The sequence below is a fragment of the Schistocerca serialis genome, chromosome 2, assembly GCF_023864345.2.
Source record: "Schistocerca serialis cubense isolate TAMUIC-IGC-003099 chromosome 2, iqSchSeri2.2, whole genome shotgun sequence".
In the NCBI taxonomy this organism is placed as follows: Eukaryota; Metazoa; Arthropoda; class Insecta; order Orthoptera; family Acrididae; genus Schistocerca; species Schistocerca serialis.
The window spans coordinates 1,090,047,848-1,090,071,085 of NC_064639.1; the positions used below are offsets into that span (position 1 = coordinate 1,090,047,848).

The 23,238-nt window shown below is 40.2% G+C and overlaps 1 protein-coding gene across 2 annotated transcripts in view; it reads right to left on the minus strand.

Moving 5' to 3' along the window:
• The window catches only part of LOC126458541 (leukocyte elastase inhibitor-like), a 221,524-nt gene that overhangs the window by 51,919 nt on the left and 146,367 nt on the right, over window positions 1-23,238 (minus strand). For both annotated transcript variants that reach the window (XM_050095658.1, XM_050095657.1), the window contains exons 6-7: window positions 16,265-16,450; window positions 785-920 (exon numbers count right to left, since the gene is read on the minus strand). In XM_050095658.1, coding sequence (XP_049951615.1) covers window positions 785-920; window positions 16,265-16,450 — 322 coding nt within the window. The remainder of the gene's footprint in view (window positions 1-784; window positions 921-16,264; window positions 16,451-23,238) is intronic.

The window sequence follows — 23,238 nt, forward strand, 5'->3', positions numbered from 1 at the left end:
TAACGTTGTCAAAAGCTTTCTCTAAGATTTCAGTAGAAGATGTAATTCTCGTTAGTATGTACACGCCCAGCTGCGAGTTAACAGGTGTAGAAACTCATTTTGTCTGCTAAGTTGAGCGAACGAGCGAGTTCAGGCCTACCTCCGTGACGTACGCGCCGCGGCCTTGTCTTTCTTGTGGGCCTCGTTTCAGGAGATATGACGTCATAACCATTACGCACAAAGCCAGACGCTGCGTAGTATGGACGTGGATGCCCAGCTATAAATAAATACGTGGTCAACCCGAGGTTTCTCTGCTAGTCGTTGATAAGATGACAAATTCCCAGAAGAGCACCATAGTACTCGTTTATCATGAAAGGTTACACTGTTTAGCTCAAAACATGATTATACGTGAATGCATACGGCAGAACAACCACGCAACTCAATAAATGCTGCTGACTCGTCCGCTCCAGCTAATGTGTCATCTCAAATTTACAGTGGCTACGAAAACTTTTACAGCAAGAATATTCATAGAGCTCATGCTTGGTTGCATTCACCATATTAAAAGTAAACTTTTGATATTGCTTGATGCTGGGTGAAGATAAATCCGAATACACTAAAATTGCGTAGATTTTGCCAAGCAAGTAATTTCAGAAGCTAAAAGTTTCATATTCATCCGTTTCTAGTAGTAAATGATAGGTGATAGCAGACGGCCCAGGTGCCCCTGGCAGCGACTTATTGCTCACCGGCCACTGTCTGATGACTTGTGGACAACGAGTTGCTGCCTCGTCTGACTGTAAATACTTGCCTGTTGCAGCTGCTGCTTCTGTGCCTTCTTCGTTAACCTCAATAAACGCCTTGTGCAGAGCTTTGCTCACTTCTAGGGGCAAATCACTGATACCACCCAGGTCTGCCGTAGGTTCGAAGACGGACGTTATGCCAAGCTGCAAAAGAGTGAAAATGAAAGCTGACATACCACGCTACAGACTTTGAGCGCTAAAGCATGTGAAAGGTAGTCCAATTATCACTTCTCGTTTCGCCAGATCAGCGGAATATAGATCAACAAATTAATTAATAATAAACAAAGTCATTGTAACAGCTTTCAAAAAAAGAAAACAAACGAATAAAGAAAAACTTAAACAGGAAAAGAGTACAGCTAACACCATGCACTACAGGCTTTTTTTTGTGGTAAGTTCCTATGGAAGCAAACTCCTGAGGTCATCGGTCACTAGGCTTACACACTACTTAATCTAACTTTACGCTAAGGACGAAACACACACCGATGCCCGCGAACCGTGGCAAGGCGTCCAAGACCGCGAGGCTACCCCGCGGAGCCATTGCAGTTGCTCTACGAGGTGCGGCTAGAAAAAAACCGGACTGATGCTGGAAAAAACATTTATTTACAATTATTTACAATATCATGTTATCTCCTTCAATGTACTCTCCTCCTCGGTCTCTACACCGCTCCATACGAATTTTCCACTGTTCATAGCAATGCTGCAGATCATTTTCGGTAAGTGCATACATTACTTCCGTCGCTTTTTCTTTTATTGCTTCAACAGTCTCAAATCTAGTTCCTTTCAAAGCTGACTTGACTTTAGGGAAAAGAAAAAAGTCACAGGGGGCCAAATCAGGTGAGTAGGGTGGATGATCTAAGATGGATATGTTGTGTTTTGCCAAAAACGTCTTCACTGACAACGCACTGTGAGCTGGGTCATTGTCTTGGTGAAGGATCTATGACTTTTTTCTCCACAAATCGTTCCGTTTTCTCCGTACTCGCTCACGTTGGGTAGCCAGGACGCTAATGTAGTAATGCTGATTCCCTGTTTGTCCCTCTGGTACCCAATCAATGTGCACAATCCCTTTGATGTCAAAAAAAAAATCAATCATCATTGCCTTGAATTTCGATTTTGAGATTCGTGCTTTTTTTTGTCGTGGAGAACCAGGAGTTTTCCAATGCATCGATTGGCGTTTAGTTTCGGGATCGTAAATAAAAAACCACGATTCATCGCAAGTAATAACATTTTGTATGAAGGTGGGATCACTTTCAATGTTTTCCAGGATGTCAGAACAAATCATTCTTCGGCGTTCCTTCTGTTCAATTGTGAGACACTTTGGAACCACTTTTGAACACACTTTGTTCATGTTGAAACTTTCATGAAGAATCTGCCTAACACTTTCCTTGTCAACTCCTGTTAACTCAGACACTGCTCTGATTGTTAAACGGCGATCTTCTCGAACAAGTTTACCGATTTTTTCAATGTTTGCATCAGTTTTTGCTGACAATGGTCTGCCAGTGCGAGTGTCATCACTGGTGTCTTCGCGGCCATCTTTAAATCGTTTAAACCACTCAAACACTTGTGTTCGCGATAAACAATCATCGCCGTACACTTGTTGTAACATTACAAACGTTTCACTTGCAGATTTTCCTAGTTTGAAACAAAATTTGATGTTAACACGCTGTTCTTTCTGTACACTCAACATTTTCCGACGCACAGACAAAACGTCAACTACTTAAAACAGACGCCACGGGCAGACTGAGTGCAGGAGGCAGATGAAACTCGAGCAGTAGGCGGAGCGAGAGTCACGTGACAGACCACGCGACTTTCAGCCTTATTGCATTCGTTTTATTGTTTCACCAGTACTAGTCCGGTTTTTTTCTAGCCACACCTCGTGTATTACACAGAGAAGAACATGTTACGGTTCCGATGAAGATTGTGTTCTTACGTGATGTCTTATTTTTGTGCGCCCTAAAACACTAATCATCATCATCATCATCATGTCTTATTTTAAATTTAATAGTCATCCAAATCTTATGTTAGTGTTAACAGAGTTTTTCACATCACGTTGCTGTAGAAGTGTGCTACGGTCAATGCATTGTTTCTGACTACTCTCACGGCGAGAACATGACTAACGCCATAAGCCGATTTCTCAGAAACTTCGGTCAGCGTAAGACGGGATAAAAATAAGTGAACACGTGTTTCAGAGAAAACGACGTTCGAAGTTTTGAGATTACTGCAGTGCCTTTTGGCGAGAGCACAATTCATCCGAAACGGTGGCACATTGGCTAGCATCCAGGCTTCACACTTTGGCCCCGTGTTCGAAACCCGATTATTATTTTTATGTTATACACTGGAGGTATTAATTTCAAAACGCCTTCAGTCATAACTTTTCGTGTTTTATTAAGTACACGATGCATTTCGGACCCTGTGGGTCCATCATCAGGTGTAATTTGTCTAAATACTTGATTTATTTTTTCTCTTGAATGAGGTGAAATGCATATTCCTGTCACGAAAAGGTTTGATGTTAGGTTATGAATTTCGCAAGTCTATCGCGGAAATATGTGCGTAATATTGGGAAAGATGAACAGTGTAAACTTGGATTATGTGGTAAGTTTAGACTGTTCACTTTTTCAAATACTTGTCAAATATTTCCGCGTTTGACTTGCGAAATTCATAACCTAACATCAAACCTTTTCGTGACAGGAATATGCACTTCACCTCATTCAAGAGAAAAAAAATAAAGCATGTATTAAGACAAATTACACCTGATGATGGATCCACAGGGTCCGAAATGTATCGTGTACTTTATAAAACACAAAAAGTTGTGACTGAAGGCGTATTTTAATTCATACTTCCAGTGTATTGAATACAGTCACGTTTCAAACTGCGAAATATGTATAAAATTAAATTTTTATTTTAGTTTTTCATTCCTCTACCCATGTCCGTTGAAGTTCACTACACTAATGTTTTCCAATGCATATTGAAATAACGTTGTCCTTGCTGTGCATCTTCATGTTTTCGCGGCGTAAAGACAGTTCCATAAAATTTCGGGCGTGCAGCCGCATAAATTCAGAAGAAACTGAATTTATGCGGCTGCACGCCTGAAATTTTATGGAACATTGTCCTCATTCGTCTAGTAGTTGTCCTCCTAATGAACAAGTTAAAAGAAAATTTTAAAAATCACTAAATATATGAGAAAATTGTTTGAAATTTTTTCAGTTAAGTTCCTCGGTTCATAAACAATTGCAAGCGCCAGTATTTTGTAAAGTGATTCGTTATGTGTGATTTGCAGCGACATTATTGCCAATGCGTGAAATCTTCAGCACTCTGAACGACGTTTCAGTCCCGAGTGATATATCCTTATGAAGAAATGTCTCGGTGGCAAACCTGCCTTCACGCGATGCTCGTCGTGTTCAAAACTTGTGTTGGTTGGTTGATGTGGTGAGTGTGTGTGTGTGTGTGTGGGGGGGGGGGGGGGGGGGGGGAAAGGGACCAAACAGCGAGATCATCGATCCCGTCGGATTAGGGAAGGAAGTCGGCCGTGCCCTTTCAAAGGAGCCATTCTGGCATTAGCCTGAAGCGATTTGGGAAAATCACGGAAAACCTAAATCAGGTTGACCAGATGGGGGTTTGAACCATTGTCCTCTCGAATGCAAGTCCAGTGTGCTAACCAGCGCGTCACCTCGCTCGGTGGAAACATGTGTGATTCGAATGTTCCTACGATCGGTATAATCCGTGGAAATGCACCAAATCTTCCTGAAGAATAAAAATAAGAATAAAATATATCAATGAATATAAGAATAATAAATGAAAGCACCAGTCTGCTTTTGTTCTACAATATTACTTTTATTGTGTTAACCAGTTTTCGGCGTACAAGGTCATCTTCAGACATTTACTGAGTATTGTTACGAAAGAAGTTACAGCGTTTGCAAACAACACTAGGAAGAGAAGTAACACGCCTAGACTGCAGCAGAAACATACAGTATGTAACATCTTTAACAGTGTGGTGGTAATGCAATGAAAAAGTAAAAGAAAAAAGAAAAAGTAAAAGTAAAAGTTTTCATTGCATTACCACCACACTCTCAAAGATGTTACTGTATGTTTCTGCTGCAGTCTAGACGTGTTACTTCTCTTCCAGTGTTGTTTGCAAACGTTGTAACTTCTTTGGTAACAATACTCAGTAAATGTCAGAAGATGGCCTTGTAAGTCGAAATGAAAAAGTAAAAGAAAAAGAAAAAGTTAAAGCAAAAGAAAAAGTTTTCATTGCATTACCACCACACTGTCAAAGATGTTACTTACTGTATGTTTCTGCTTCAGTCTAGGCATGTTACTTCTCTTCCAATGTTGTTTGCAAACATTGTAACTTCTTTGATAACAATACTCAGTAAATGCCTGAAGACGGCCTTGTAAGCCGAAAACCGGTTAACACAATAAAATTAATATTGTAGAACAAAAGCAGACTGGTGTTTTTCAGATTCTGTTAACATAATGAATATAAGAATTGATATAAGAATTAAATAAAAGAAAATGACAATTTAATGAGATTGTTATCCTTCAAAATACCACACACACACACACACACACACACACACACACACACACGGACACACACATTTTTTAATAAATTATGACATTTATTGTGAAATGCACTTGTACTTTTACAATTAATACACTACCCTTGTATCCCCTAACTTGAAAAGAGATTCTCTGTAGTAATCTTCTATGCACATAGGTAGATAAATGCAAAATAAAATAAAATATATAAAACAATATACGGGTTTCGAACATTGGGTGCAAAAGTAAGAGGCCACAAACGCTAACCACTGCGCCGCAACTACGGCTGACACTTTCGTGCGCTAAAAGTCATCTAAATTACGTTGAAAACTTTGACCACCTTTTTTTCAGGAACGGTGGGTATCTACGGATAAGCTGAGATGCTTGTTCGTTTATTCTGACTCCTCTTCTACTGCGCGAAGCCATGTCCTTGTCATTGCAATAAAACTGTACTCCCGTTCGCGCATGTGTCTCAGAGAAGGTAACAATATCACTGTAGTGAATCATTTCGGAAACTCAGTGTCCTCTAGCCATAGGCATAGTGCTTGACACACATAAAATTAAACAGAGATGTTTCCCAATGTACTGCATATACTGTCGGGAAAGCTCCTGGAGTCATTTTTTCCAGACAAACCGCCAGGGCTGTTTCCGATCGCTCGTAGGGACTATCTTAAAAGCCTTCCGAACATCATTACTTTCTCTGGCAGCTTAGAGCCTGCTGTAAGTTGTTCGTAAATGCTCTGAACTGCGTTCGTCGTTGAAGGAGCTCACAGCGGACAAGTTTTTGTTTCAGCTATTGGGAACCCGTATCGGTAACATTTCAAACAACGATGAGGCCGTCCAACTAGGATTGCCGAACGAATCTGTACTATTAGAACAAGCCATTTCTAGAGAGAAAAAGTCGCCGACAGTTGATTCAAGGGGTAAATTTCTTTCCTCGAGGAGCAACACATATCTGATATGCCAAATGATAAGAGCTGCACATTAGCAGACCTATTGCTTTATTACGAACAACACTGTAACCGTAAGGAGTCACTCATGACTGCCTTATTTGTCAAAAACTTCATTGCTGACAATGATAAAGACCACAGTGCAGCATATTCATCTAAAGATAACCGTTTGACACACAGAAACCGGTCGTAAACACAAATAGGATTGCAACAGGTAGTACATAAAAGGTCTGTAAACTACAAGGTGCATCAAAAAGAATCATCAAATTTTTAAAAAAATCTTAACATCTACATCTACATGATTATCCGCAATTCACATTTAAGTGATTGGCAGAAGGTTCATCGAACCACAATCATACTATCTCTCTACCATTCCACTCCCGAACAGCGCGCGGGAAAAACGAATACCTAAACCTTTCTGTTCGAGCTCTGATTTCTCTTATTTTATTTTGATGATCATTCCTACCTATGTAGGTTGGGCACAACAAAATATTGTCGCATTCGGAAGAGAAAGTTGGTGACTGAAATTTCCTAAATAGATCTCGCCGCGACGAAAAACATCTTTGCTCTAATGACTTCCATCCCAACTCGCGTATCATACCTGCCACACTCTCTCCCCTATTACGTGATAATACAAAACGAACTGCCCTTTTTTGCACCCTTTCGACGTCCTCCGTCAATCCCACCTGGTAAGGATCCCACTCTGCGCAGCAATATTCTAACAGAGGACGAACGAGTGTAGTGTAAGCTGTCTCTCTAGTGGACTTGTTGCATCTTCTAAGTGTTCTGCCAATGAAACGCAACCTTTGGCTCGCCTTCCCCACAATATTATCTATATGGTCTTTCCAACTGAAGTTGTTCGTCATTCTAACACCCAGGTACTTAGTTGAATTGACAGCCTTGAGAATTGTACTATTTATCGAGTAATCGAATTCCAACGGATTTCTTTTGGAACTTATGTGGATCACCTCACAATTTTCGTTATTCAGCGTCAGCTGCCACTTGCCACACCATGCAGCAATCTTCTCTAAATCGCTTTGCAATTGATACTGGTCTTCGGATGACCTTACTAGACGGTAAATTACAGCATCATCTGCGAACAACCTAAGAGAACTGCTCAGATTGTCACCCAGGTCATTTATATAGATCAGGAACAGCAGAGGTCCCAGGACGCTTCCCTGGGGAACACCTGATATCACTTCAGTTTTACTCGATGATTTGCCGTCTATTACTACGAACTGCGACCTTCCTGACAGGAAATCACGAATCCAGTAGCACAACTGAGACTATACCCCATAGGCCCGCAGCTTGATTAGAAGTCGCTTGTGAGGAACGGTGTCAAAAGCTTTCCGGAAATCTAGAAATACGGAATCAACTTGAGATCTCCTGTCGATAGCGGCCATTACTTCGTGCGAATAAAGAGCTAGCTGCGTTGCACAAGAACGATGTTTTCTGAAACCATGCTGATTACGTATCAATAGATCGTTCCCTTCGAGGTGATTCATAATGTTTGAATACAATATATGCTCCAAAACCCTACTGCAAACCGACGTCAATGATATAGGCCTGTAGTTCGATGGATTACTCTTACTACCCTTCTTAAACACTGGTGCGACCTGCGCAATTTTCCAATCTGTAGGTACAGATCTATCGGTGAGCGAGCGGTTATATATGATTGCTAAGTAGGGAGCTATTGTATCAGCGTAATCTGAAAGGAACCTAATCGGTATACAATCTGGACCTCAAGACTTGCCCGTATCAAGCGATTTGATTTGCTTCGCAACCCCTAAGGTATCTACTTCTAGGAAACTCATGCTACCAGCTGTTCGTGTCTCAAATTCTGGAATATTCCATTCGTCGTCCCTGGTGAAGGAATTTCGGAAAACTGCGTTCAATAAGTCCGCTTTAGTGGCACAGTCGTCGGTAACAGTACCATCGGCACTGTGCAGCGAAGGTATTGACTGCGTCTTGCCGCTTGTGTACTTTACATACGCCCAAAATTTCTTCGGATTTTCTACCAAATTTCGAGACAATGTTTCGTTGTGGAACCTATTAAAGGCATCTCGCATTGTAGTCCATGCCAAATTTCGCGCGTCTGTAAATTTTAGCCAATTTTCGGGATTTCACGTTCTTCTGAACTTCGCATGCTTTTTCCGTTGCCTCTGCAACAGCGTTCGGGCCTGTTTTGTGTACCATGGGGGATCAGTTCCATCTCTTACCAATTTATGAGGTATGAATATCACAATTGCTGTTGCTACTACATCTTTGAATTTGATTGAGCCACTTCTCGTCTACATTTGCATAGTCAGTTCGGAAGGAATGGAGATTGTCTCTTAGGAAGGCTTCTAGTGACACTTTATCCGCTTTTTTAAATAAAATTATTTTGCGTTTGTTTCTGGTGGATTTGGAAGAAACGGTATTGAGCCTAGCTACAACGACCTTGTGATCACTAATCCCTGTATCAGTCATGATGCTCTCTATTAGCTCTGGATTGTTTGTGGCTAAGAGGTCAAGTGTGTTTTCGCAACCATTTACAATTCGCGTGGGTTCGTGGACTAACTGCTCGAAATAATTTTCGGAGAAAGCATTTAAGACAATCTCGGAAGATGTTTTCTGCCTACCACCGGTTTTGAACAAGTATTTTTGCCAGCATATCGAGGGAAGGTTGAAGTCCCCACCAACTATAACCGTATGAGTAGGGTATTTATTTGTTACGAGACTCAAATTTTCTCTTAATTGTTCAGCAACTATATCATCGGAGTCTGGGGGTCGGTAGAAGGACCCAATTATTAACTTAATTCGGCTGTTAAGTATAACCTCCACCCATACCAATTCGCGCGGAGTATCTACTTCGACTTCACTGCAAGATAAACCACTACTGACAGACACAAACACTCCACCACCAATTCTGCCTAATCTATCTTTCCTGAACACCGTCTGAAACTTCGTAAAAATTTCTGCAGAACTTATTTCAGGCTTTAGCCAGCTTTCTGTACCTATAACGACTTCAGCTTCTGTGCTTTCTATTAGCGCTTGAAGCTCGGGGTCTTTCCCAGCACAATTACAACAATTTACAACTACAATTCCGACTGTTCCTTGATCCACGCACGTCCTGTATTTGCCATGCACCCTTTGAGATTGCAGCCCACCCCATACTTTCCAGAGGCCTTCCAACGTAAGTTTTGTTATGTTATTTGAGATATGTGCGTGAACAACGCACCGTTGGAAAGAGCAAACTCTCGAATATTACGTGGTTCCCGCCAGGTAGCAGCAGCGTGCGCCCACTTCAGTTCTAATAAAAATGGTATCGGGACAACAGAAAACGTTTTCTGTTCTATGTTTTGCGCAGTGCGTGTCAGTAATAACTGTTCAACGTGACTTTCTTACTACGTATGGTGTGGATCCTCCTACAGAACAGAGAATTAATCAATGACATGAACAATTGCGAGAAAAAGGTTGTTTGCGTAAAGACAAATCGCCAGACTGTCCCCAAGTGTCTGACACAGACGTCTCACAAGGAGTCCGCAGAAATCCGTTCGCCGTTCAGTTCGACAGCTCAACGTGCCCCCATTGTCCGTCTGGCACGTGTTGCGTCGACGTTTACACATGAAACCACACAAAATTCAGCTACTGCAAGCTCTTCGTGAAGGTGACAAACAACAACGTGTGGAGTCCTGTGATTTCTTTCTTGGCAAGATGGAGGACGGCAGTTTCCTTCCACGCTTAGTGTTTAGTGACGAGGCAACATCCATTCCAATGGAAAGGTGAACCGTCGTAATGTGAGTATATGGGGTACGGAACAGCTACAGGAAGTTGTACTACATGAGAGGAACTCTCCAAAATTTAATGTATTTCGTGTAGTTTCACGGGAAAAGGTGTATGGTCCATTTTTCTTTACCAGTGTTACAGGAAGCACAAATCTCGGTATGCTTGAGAGCTTTCTTTACCCACAGTTGGAGACTGATTCGAACGACTTCATTTACCAACGGAATGGGGCACCGCCACACTGGAATCTGGAAGTGCGGGAATTTTTAAATCAAAGGATTACTGAACGATGGATGGGTCGTAGTGAGTCAAATGATTCAGCCTTACATTACTGGCCTGCAAGGTTACCGGACCTGACTGTATGTGATTATTTCTTGTGGGGATTTATGAAAAACGCTGTTTATGTGCCTCCGTTACCAGCAGCAGTGAATGAATTGAGACATCGAATAACAGCAGCTGTGGAAGCTGTAGCTCAAGACAAGCTCGCTGCAGTGTGGTAACAATTTGAATACCACATTGACATATGCTGTGCATCTCAAGGGGGGGGCATATTGAGCATGTATGAGAAGGTGTGAAAAAAACTTCTTCAGTTTACCTTTCATCAAACAATAAAAGTCATCGTATATGTTTATTAGTTTCAGAAATATAGACGTGCCAAATCGGATGATTCTTCTTAATACACCCTGTATTATCCATGCAGTTAAATACAGCCTCTTGGAAAAACAAAAGTTTTTCTCCTGAAACTGAATTGGATTTCCTTACACCAAAAAAGAACGAACTTTTGATAAGCGCGTATGGCAATTCCATCGAAACTGTACTAGCGTCCTCCTTTTGCAACTTTTTTGTTTGTGTTTCTATTAGCGGGTATTGACGAATGTGGAGCAACCCATGGTTTAGTATTGCGCCCGCGGTGGCCGGATGGCGGCAGAGACAACTCTGTGCATGACGTGCCGTTGTTAACTGCCTCGCCGGATGGGCAATCGCTATCAGCCATATGTGGGCTACCTGTTGCTGGTAGCCAAGTCTATATGAGACTGTGTCCATCTTCGAGACTCGTGTCACCTAGCTGCTTCACACCCCCAACCACTTCCCGTGTCTTTCTCTTGGAGGTAAGTTGCTGCCAAGCTAGTACGCAAACTTCCCAGAACCGTATAGTTTTTTAGTCTCAGTTGTCGCCAAGTTCTGCCGCCGCTAACTTCCTATGTTTCTCCCGTGCTCTGCTAACAAGGGAACCTCCCCATCGCACCCTCCTCAGATTTAGTTACAAGTTGGCACAGTGGATAGGCCTTGAAAAACTGAACACAGATCAATCGAGAAAACAGGAAGAAGTTGTGTGGAAGCATGAAAAAATAAGCAAATTATACAAACTGAGTAGTCCATGTGCAAGATAGGCAACATCAAGGAGCGTGTGAGCTAAGGAGCGCCGTGGTCCCGTGGTTAGCGTGAGCAGCTGCTGAACGAGAGGTCCTTAGTTCAAGCCTTCTCTCGAGTGAAAAGTTTAATTTTTTATTTTCAGACAATTATTATCTGTCCGTCCGTGCGTCCGATGCGAGATAAAAACATATGTTTTGACAGAGCACAGGGAAAACTGTTCGACTGTGAAACTGTTGCAGTCATTTGTTGCAGTTTATGTGACAAACTCTTATGTTTTCATCACTTTTTTCGGAGTGATTATCACATCTACAAGAAAACCTAAATCAGGCAAGGTAGAAGAATCTTTTTACCCATTCGCCAAGTGTACAAGTTAGGTGGGTCGACAACATATTCCTGTCATGTGACGCACATGCCGTCACCAGTGTCGTATAGAATATATCAGACGTGTTTTCCTGTGGAGGAATCGGTTGACCTATGACTTTGCGATCAAATGTTTCCGGTTCCCATTGGAGAGGCACGTCCTTTCGTCTACTAATCGCACGGTTTCGCGAAACAGACACTAAACTTATTACAGTGAACAGAGACGTCAATGAACGAACGGACAGATCATAACTTTGCGAAAATAGAGAAAGTAAACTTTTCACTCGAGGGAGGACTTGAAACAAGAACCTCTCGTTCCGCAGCTGCTCACGCTAACCACGGGACCACGGCGCTCCTGAGCTCACACGCTGCCTGTTGTTGCCTATCTTGCACATGGACTACTCAGTTAGTATATTTTGCTTATTTTTTTCATACTTCCACACAACTTCTTCCTGTTTTCTCGATTGATCTGTGTTCAGCTTTTCAAGGCCTATCCACTGTGCCAACTTATAACTAAATCTGAGGGGGGTGCGATGGGGAAGTTCCCTTGTAAGAGAGTGCTAATAGGTCGCCCTTTCTCACCAATGTGTACCATCCAGCACTTTCAGCGGACGTCATAGACTCCAGAAGCGTGACGTCAGTCTTAAGTATCCTTCGTAGAGCGAAGCACAACTCTGATTTTGCTCCTACTTCGGTAGATCAGTACAATGCGCTCTCAGTACAGAACTTTGCCCAACACTTGTGTTCTCTATCTATTTCCTCCTTCCTTTTGACGTTATTTTGCGTTGTCATAATGTACTGTCCGTACATCGAGCCATTTACTCTGAAAGACGATCGCAGTTTATGCAGTTCTGCTTCAGTGTCCTGCGTCATAGATCTGGTGTGTACACTTCGTTAACGCGTATAGGACGAAATTCCTGAGCTTAAAGTGACAGTGGCAAGTGGTGCACAAGTACGTATGTGTGCTGGTAGATCCCGTGTACCATCTACGATTGGCTGTATGTTTTTACATATACCAACGATCGTACATCAATGTTTCCAGTTTAAACTGTCGGATGTTAGTATATTGCTGATTAGGACTGTAATGGAAGTTATGCAGTTCTTCTTCATCGTGGGGCCAGAAGACAATGGTGTCATCTACGTAGCGGAGGCAGTGTTTGGAAAACAACTGTACTGTACTGTAGCTACGATTTCCTTAAAGACTTCTGTTCTAAAGAGTGGCATTGGGAACCCTATAGCTAAGCTATAAATATATTCGTTGAATTTTCATTTTCAGCTGAAGAAGGCGATGCAATGGCTCACAAACGACAGGTGCCACACATTCTTGTTAAACCCTGACAGTATCTTCCACTGGTATATTTGTGGATAATGACTACAGTTCGAAGCATAATAGAAGGTTCCTGCACTAGCTGAAAACATAAAAACTCAGTCACGTAAGCAGAAAAGTTTTAGTGGAGATGACAATAGCTGCTGAACACTGCAGTGGTAAACGTATATCATTTTCGTAGATTATTTGAAGACATTTGTCAGAGTGGACTGAAAAATATAACAAGTAATGAAGGTAACAGTTATGTAAGCTGGATTGAGGAATTGTGGGATGCAGACATGGGAACACAGGAATATCTATCCAGAGAGGAAATAAAACATTATTAACAACAAAAATTAGCATGAGGGTGGAAATATGTATAGTGTATCTTGTCATTACCATTACAGAACGAAGATTATGCCTTCAAGACAAATTTCTGTAATAATTTTATTGTATCCTCCATTATTTGAAGATAGCTAATTCCGTTTATTAGACCAGTAAGAAATTTTACAGCAAATTACAAGAGATTTTAAAATGTAATACTAAAAATATACATATCTAAAACCACAGTAAAATCGTTAGCAGTGTCATATAAATTAAGTCCTAGAATATCACTGAACAAGTTAACCGACTGGGCTTCTGCATGTGATACAACAAAACAGCACATATTGACTGTAAGGTGGAAATTTTCAACTATAGACATGGAAATCTTAGGGAACGTCGTGTAAAAACTTGAGAAGGTACAAAGATTGCTTTTGTATAATCCTGACATTGTCTGTAATGGGGGCGATCTGCAATGTATGGCTTGTGAAGTTTTCTTCATCTACATCTACATGGATACTCTGCAAATCACATTCAAGTGCCTGGCAGAGGGTTCATCCAACCACCTTCACAATTCTCTGTTATTCCAATCTCGCATAGCGCGCAGAAATAATGAACATCTAGACCTTTCCGTACGAGCTCTGATTTCTCTTATTTTATCGTGGTGATCATTCCTCCCTATGTAGGTCGGTGTCAACAAAATATTTTCGCATTCGGATGAGAAAGTTGGTGATTGGAATTTCGTGAGAAGATTCCGTCGCAGCGAAAAACGCCTTTCTTTTAACGATCTCCAGCCCAAATCCTGTATCATTTCTGTGACATTCTCTCCCATATTTCGCGATAATACAAAACGTGCTGCCTTTCTTTGAACTTTTTCGATGTACTCCGTCAGTCCTATCTGGTAAGGATCCCACACCGCGCAGCAGTATTCTAAAAGAGGGCGGACAAGCGTAATGTTGGCAGTCTCCTTAGTAGGTCTGTTACATTTTCTAAGTGTCCTGCCAATAAACCAAAGCCTTCCCCACAACATTTTCTATGTGTTTCTTCCAATTTAAGTTGTTCGTAATTGTAATACCTACGTATTTAGTTGAATTTACGGCTTTTAGATTAGACTGATTTATCGTGTAACCGAAGTTTAACGAGTTCCTTTTAGCACTCATGTGGATGACCTCACACTTTTCGTTATTGAGGGTCAACTGCCACTTTTCGCACCATTCAGATATTTTTTCTGAATTGTTTTGCAGCTTGTTTTGATCTTCTGATGACTTTATTAGTCGATAAACGACAGCGTCATCTGCAGACAACCGAAGACGACTGCTCAGATTGTCTCCAAAATCGTTTATATAGATAAGGAACAGCAAAGGGCCTATAACACTACCTTGGGGAACGCCAGAAATCACTTCTGTTTTACTCGATGACTTTCCGTCAGTTACAACGAACTGTGACCTCTCTGATTGGAAATCACAAATCCAGTCACATAACTGAGACGATATTCCATAAGCACACAATTTCACTACGAGTCGCTTGTGTAGTACAGTGTCAAAAGCCTTCCGGAAATCCAGAAATACGGAATCGATCTGAAATCCCTTGTCAATAGCACTCAACACTTCTTGTGAATAAAGAGCTAGTTGTGTTTCACAGGAATGATGTTTTCTAAACCCGTGTTGACTGTGTGTCAATAGACAGTTTTCTTCGAGGTAATTCATAATGTTCGAACACAATATATGTTCTAAAATCCTGCTGCATATCGACGTTAACGATATGGGCCTGTAATTTACTCCTACTACCTTTCTTGAATATTGTTGTGACCTGTGCAACTTTCCAGTCTTTGGGTACGGATCTTTCGTCGAGCAAACGGTTGTGTATGATTGTTAAGTATGGAGCTAATGCATCAGCATACTCCGAAACGAACCTGAATGGTATACTGTCTGGACCAGAAGACTTGCTTAAGTTGCTTCACTACTCCGCGGATATTTACTTCTACGTTACTCTTGTTGGCAGCTGTTCTTGATTCGAATTCTGGGATATTTACTTCGTTTTCTTTTGTGAAGGCATTTCGGAAAACTGTGTTTAGTAACTCTGCTTTGGCAACACTATCTTCGATAGGCATTGATTGTTTCTTGCCGCGAATATACTTCACATACGACCAGAATCTCTTTGGATTTTCTGCCAGGTTTCGAGACACGGTTCGTTGTGGAAACTGTTATGGGCATCTCGCATTGAAGTCCGTGCTAAATTTCGAGCTTCTGTAAAAGATAGCCAATCTTGGGGATTTTGAGTCTGTTTAAATTTGGCATGTTTGTTTCGTTGTTTCTGCAGCAGTGTTCTAACCTGTCTTGTGTACCAAGGAGAATCAGCTCCGTCGTTTGTTAATTTATTTGGTATAAATCTCTCAATTGCTGCCGATACTATTTCTCTGAATTTAAGCCACATCTGGTATACACTTATATTATTAATTTGGAGTGAGTGGAGATTGTCTCTCAGGAAGGCGTCAAGTGAATTTTTATCTGCTTTTTTGAATAGGTATACTTTTCGCTTATTTTTCGAGGATTTGGGGATTACAGTATTCAATCTCGCTATGACAACCCTGTGTTCACTAACCCCTGAATCGGTTTTGATGCTCGTTATTAACTCAGTTACCAAAAATGACTTTTTTTAGTTTATCAATACAATGACAATATCGAATTGCCTATATAGCAGTGTGTAATGGCTGATAAAAGCGAAGGATAAAAACTAAAACCAGGATGCACAGCTCATTTGTCCAGTATAAATAGTTATCAAACAGTTTCTAAGATTGTTTAACAGAAGCTAAGTACTAAAACTAATCTACAAATTGTGTCAATTTTTATGAACTAAATAGTTTTCATTTCACTTACTTTCCTTAGCGTTTCCTGAAGCTCCTTCTCGTATTCTAGCTTGAATTTCGGCAAATAGACATGTACTTCTGTTTCGTACACTTGACGCAGAATATGATGCAGATCTATACTAAGAAGGTTTTTTTCCAGATTTGGCAAGCCATTTACTTCTTTGGGTAACAGTATCATCATACTGATTCTCTGTCCCTGTTCAGTAAAAACATATTACAACCAATAGTCACATGTAGGCATTTGGCATAGTGAAAGTCTTGTAATTACCCAAGAAAAACATGTACAAATGCACTTACTAATCAATGCTTTTGTCACGTTCTCTGACCCTATGGAAACTGCCTGACATCTGAACTTAGCTTATTATTATCAGAGGTAACTAAAGGAACAGTGACACATAAGGAACAGTGAGACAAACATCTAAGTAATTTACTGAGACACAACATATGAAATAGTCAAGACATGAGATTACATTTACCTTCGGTTTTGTACTAAAAAAGAACAATAAATAACTGCAAACAACCAAAAAGAAACATCTTAAGTTTTTACTAATGTATCATATTGAGAAATAACTAAAAGACCAGCCAATGATATTTTAACGAATTCATTTTTCATTATTAATAAAGAAAATGAGTGCACAATATTTAATCCTCTTACTTTAATTTCTGTAGAAATATGAGAAGTTCTGCCATCACTGACAGATTTTATTACCAAAAACTATTTTACTATTTAGTGTCACAGATTATTGGCAACATGTTAAGAAATACTATGTTATGTGTAGCAGACTGTGACACTCCAAAAAATTCCAGAGCAAATCGTGGGTTTATGAGTTGCACTATCTTACATGCATAGGCTAACATAGAATGTCATAATGTCAATTCTTGCATTATTGTATTGTAATATTTATTGAAAATTGTACTGGTATGTCAATGTGTTGGAAGAAGGGTGGTGCCTTCGATAACTTACAGACTACCTGCATTGTGCTAAGAAAAGTATAATCAGCTCTCAGTTCTACAGAGAAATGGAGCTGGCATCATAATAGATACAAAAGAATTTAAAATTTTTGAAAGAATTCATTCAATCGAAAGTAAACAGCAATCAGTGTAAAATATTAAAATTCAGTAAAACAATCTTGGCTGCACCAGATGTTTGCTTTGGGTGGCAAACAGTTTCAGTCTATGATTTAGACCATCTTCAGGCTGCAATCATTGCAATATGGTAGTAATATATATTCAGAGCGATTGCTATAAAAAGGAATGGTAGCATGGCTAAAAACATCTAAAATAAAAGCTACAATAATAACAAAATAAAATGTTATACCCATGATAGCGGCTGGTTCTCTGTTCACCACCACCAACTGCCATCATGGGTATAACATTTTATTTTATAATTACTCTGACTTTTATTTTTTATGTTTTTATCCACATTACTATCTGTTCACCACCACCAGCCACCGTCATAGATATGTCATTTTATTTTTTAATTACTGTAGCGTTTACTACATAGATCTCTCTGGATATGTGTTACTGTTGTATTGCAGCGCTTATGGCCTGAAGATGATCTAAATCATAGACCAAAACTGGTTGCTAACCAAAATAAATGCCTGTTGTCATCCAGACTATTTTACTGAATTTTTAATAAACAGAAAAAACTGGCGCCTGGAATCAGTATACTTAATTACCTGCATTTACGCAATAATGTTACAGGACAATGGAAGCGTTGTTCATTTTGCAAGGAATGGCATTTTAGTTGCTTGATACTGAGAGCTTGTCTGGAGCAGTTTGAAATGTAGTTTAAATAAGTAACCTTTTTCAGTGAGAACTTCATATCTACTGTTGGGCAGATGATTATTTGACAACTTTCATTTCATGTTTATATAGTTCTGATAGGATTCGGAACAGTAGGTATAAAAATTTAAAAAGATTCAGAAGAGTAAGAAAACAATATTGATGTAATTTGGTTCAGAGTTTGAAATTGCGTAGTGATATTCATTAATAAACATAACTATTAATGCTCAGTTAATTCCGCACCTGTAGCTCGAAACAGGAAAAATTTATTAGCTGACAGAATACAATTTAGAAGTTATAATTGAGGTGATGCACCTCTTACACAGCCATTTCATCACTTTTAATAAGTAGCTTGTGAAGTCACCAACGTATTGCATTATGTAGGTTAGAAATCTGGGTAATTAGAAAGCTAAACCATCTAGCAATGAAGTATGTTTTTAGTAAAATTAAGTTCCGGTTGCAAACAGTTTTTTTGTTTCATTTTTCCTATGTTGAAGAGTGAGCCGAGAATACAGGAAAGTGGATTTAGTCCATGGTTCATGTGTCTGGATGCTATATAAGGAAGAAAAAAAGTTATCAAATATCACAGAAAAGACATTCCAACCAAAACTAAAAAGAAAAAGAAAGGCAATCCTAGACATAGAAAACAATAAGAAGTGATAGTACGAACAGAGTAAGATCACAGTCATATTTAAAATAGTTTGATCAGTTTTCATCAGTAGCTAATAATAGTTTCAGTTCTGTTAGTATCACAATACTAGGAAAGAAATGGGTCAGAGATATTAGAACAAGGTTTTTTAACAAAAACATATGGAAATCAAGATTCTATAAGCGCTGTACTTGATCTATAATTGCTTAAGTTATCAATAGTCTCCACAAGTAATTCATAATGCAGATTTTGGCGTAACTAGTCAAGTTAATAAGCAGTATTTTCTAATACTGGGTTTTCTAGTAATGCAGAAACATTGTATATGAGCATATTCAATAGAGGATTTCTTATGGTTGTCCCCTATAAATACTATAGCGTAGAGCACAGATAATTAGGGCTGCTTAGGCATAAGATCATTGCAAAGAAATCAGCAATGAGATCTCTCAGCTTAGTATTAGATATAAACACAGTAGTCAATTATAACTTATATATTACGATTTAAGTTAAGGTATATACACGAAACTGACTTATTTGTTGAGAAGGAACAATGTTAGCTTTCTAGTAACAATATACGTGCTATGTGACAATTCTTTTAGTTCACTTTATTGGTGGTCACATTAAAAGCTTATTGATCCTGTTTTTCCTTTCTGGCTCGAAGGCGATTTTAATTAGCAGTAATGAAGATTATTTTAATTCTAGTATCGCGGATGGCGAGTCCCATGAACTGAGCCATAAAAGCAGAAAGAAAGAAGAGGGGAAACAATTTAACAGGGCAGATTTTTTTTTTTTTTTTTTTTTTTTTTTTTTTTTTTTTTTTTTTTTTGCAAGTAACAATCCCAGTGTTCGCCTTAATCAAGGAAACCACTGAAGACGTAAGCCTGGATGGCGGGACGGCAACCAACATATCCAGAAAGCTAATAAACGCAAAATAAAATAGTAGGTGATAAGGTGCTATGAAATTTTCACGAAATACTGACATCGGACAAAGAATTAGTCATTCCAGAAGACATCACGCTTATACCATGTAACACCGTCTCTAGCCTTGATACAGGCCTCAATTCGGAGAGAAAGGGACTCCAAAAGATTTTTTTTTTTTTTTCAGGTGTGCAGTGTGCAACTGAAGTGACTGATTGATGATTTGATCCTGTACCACTGCCTAATTGCAGGAATGTTGATTGTCACGTTTCTCCTGCTGTTGCAAATACTCCCAGATATTTTGTACAAGATTAAGATTTGGATATCTGCAACAGGGATAGTGAGTACCCGTCAAAGCAAGACTGTACGTTTGCAGTCCTTTGAATACGGCTGCTATCCTCTTGGAAAACGGGAATGTCCACAGCCTACTCACCGGGAGGATCCAGGAGAAATGACAACAGATGGACTGTGAGAACGTTGAAATACACGCTCCGGTTCATGTTAACGGTAACGTGAACTACTCCCAGCCCGGACGACATCTTTCACACACTGCATGTTAAAGTTTCATTGACTAGTCGGCGCATTCCACGGCTTGCATGATTTGAAAAGAAAAAAGTAAACAGTAACTCGGTGAACATACTTCCATTCAGCTACTGTCCACTATGCTGCTGCCTACATGTCTTTTTGGGTCATTGGACGCTGTGAGAAATGGCCTTCTGCGAGCTACCCAGCTCCATATGTCCTTTATATGCGGTTCTCTTAGCAATGTTCGCTCGAAAATTGGTCGAGTTTGGCCTATATTCGCTGACTGCAGCAATTCCTGTCAATTTTGAAATCGGATGCCACCAATAATGTGTGACGTTCATCTCTGCTCCCTGTCGACCACTGCAAATACTGTAATGTTCCTCGCAAAGAAACTGGGCAATCCGCTTACATAAACCAACAAATCATTCAAATTTTTTCACTGTGCGATTATCGGCACGTCCAAAAGCGATAGCTCCCTTCTTTCACTTTGTCACATCTCCACGTTGACTCATGTTACTGCACTGTTTCCACAAAACTGACAGGCACATATACTTCGCTGCCATGACTTACTTAAGGGTCACATGACCACCATCAACAGCTCTCCAAAGACCAGTGAGCTCTTTGAAGGGGATGACAAATTTGTTCGGTGAGCTTATCATTTATACGCAATGCGCATAGGAGGAAGTTAGCAGTAGCCTTTCCAGCATCAGCAAAAACTTTAAAAATAATAGTCCTTCAGAGTCGATTCCCTTCCGTATTTACGTCCTGTCGCAACTTGTATCCGTTTCTTGCGTCCTTTCCGTCGAGTAGACGTTAAACTACAATATTCCTTCGATATTTGTTTTATTTATTTGGCGTCAAACGATTGGCTTCTTCCAGTATAGCTAAACTGACGTACAGATTTTTCCCTCTACTCGTGTCAGTGTTAGCTTTTTCGAATTAATCTGCAGGCCATTACGACCAAAGTTGATTTCTTCGTAAAATTTAGTGATTACGTCGTATCATCCCACCACATAGTAGTAATGTCTCGACAGTGGGCTCCAACTCGCGTTTCTCATCAGTGGTAGCTCGCTCCCACCCGGAGTAATCAACTTCCTGAAAGGTAAAATTCAACAACAGCACTGAAAAAAGGATAGGTAAAAGTCAAGCTCACTCTCCTGCACGATAATTCCCTACATATGGCCATAGGATAGAAAGAAAATACGCGCACGACTAAAAAGAAAACCGCATAACCGCATTATCATTATTATGCAATATAAAGGAAAACAGATATGGAGGAAAAGTTAGAAAAAAGCAAAAAAGCACACACATAGATGTGGTTACGAGCCTGTCGGGACTATCCTTATCTACATCTTCCCATCTACGAGGGTCATTTAGTAATTAAAGAAACAAATTGGTCTGAAAAAAAGCGTTTATTTTTACAAAACAATACTTTTTCTACTTTTCGACATAATCCCCTTGAATATTTATAAGCTTGTTCCAACGGGCTACAAGCTTTTTTATTCACGCTGCAAAGAACTCTTTATCTTGATGTTCTAACCAATTTCCAACAAACTTTTCATGTCCTCGTTGTCCTGGAACCTTTTCCCACGTAATGCCTACTTCAGTCCACCAAACAAATGGAAATAACTAGGTGCTAAATCAGGACTGTAAGGGAGATGAGGCAGTACTTCCCAGTCCTTTTTTTCGATGATTTGACGGGCTAGTTGAGCAATATGAGGACGTGTGTTGTATTGCTGAAGTATCACACCTCTCCTCTGAGATTCACGACGTCTCCTTCTCATGGCTGGCTTCACCTTGTTTAAGAGCAAATACGAGTAGTATTGGCTGTTCATTGTACGCTGCTCTTCGAGATAATCACAAAAAACTGGATCTTCAGCATCCCAAACGCCGTCGACATTACTTTCCCTGCAGATGCTTGGGTTTTGAATTCTTTCTTGACAGGTGAGCTGGTGTGCTTCCACTTTATGCTTTATCTTTTTGATGCTGGGTCATAATAGTGAACCCAAGTTTCATCACACATTAAAATTTTGTTGAGGAAGTGCTCACTTTCTCTATCATAACGTTCCTTTAGCTCTGTGCACACTCTCAATCTTGTTTCCTTGTGTAGTCGCGTCAACTTCTTTGGGACCCATCTTGCACATGTTTTGCGGTACTTCAGCTTGCTACAGACAATGTTATGGACTGTCACACGGCGGTCGGCACGAATAATGTCATCAGTTCGACTTTCAAGTGAGGGAGTTGAAACTGCAACTAGTCGGCCAGAATGGTGCTCGTCAGTCACTGAGTCGCGACCATTTTTCAACTGCTCCACCCGTTTATAAAAATTTGCACGATTCATAAAACATTCACCATAAACTTCTGACATTCTACAGTATGCAGGGTGATCTATTTGTTAGTGACTGGGCCAAATATCTCACGAAATAAGCATCAAACGAAAAACAACAACAAATAACGAAACTCTTCTAGCTTGAAAAGGGAAAGCAGATGGCGCTATGGTTGGACGGTTGGATGGCGCTGCCATAGGTCAAACGGATATCACCTGCGTTTCTTTAAATAGGAACCCCTATTTTTTATTACATATTCGTGTAGTACGTAAAAAAGTATGGATGTTTTAGTTAGACCACTTTTTTCGCTTTGTGATAGATGGCGCAGTAATAGTCACAAACGTTTAAGTACATGGTATCACGTAACATTCCGCCAGTGCGGACGGTATTTGCTTCGTGATACATTACCCGTGTTAAAGTGGACCGCTTAAAATGGACCGTTTCCCAATCGCGGAAATAGTCGATATCGTGTTGATGTATGGCTATTGCGATCAAAATGCCCAACGTGCGTGTGCTTTGTATGCTGCTCGGTATCCTGGACGACATCATCCAAGTGTCCGGACCTTTCGACGGATATTTAGGTTCTTTAAGGAACACAGGAAGTGTTCAGCCACATGTGAAACGTCAACCACGACCTGCAACAAATGATGATGCCCAAGTAGGTGTTTTAGATGCTGTCGCAGTTAATCCGCACATCAGTTGCAGACAAATTGAGTGAAAATTGGGAATCTCAAAAACGCCGGTGTTGAGAATGCTACATCAACATCGATTGCACCCGTACCA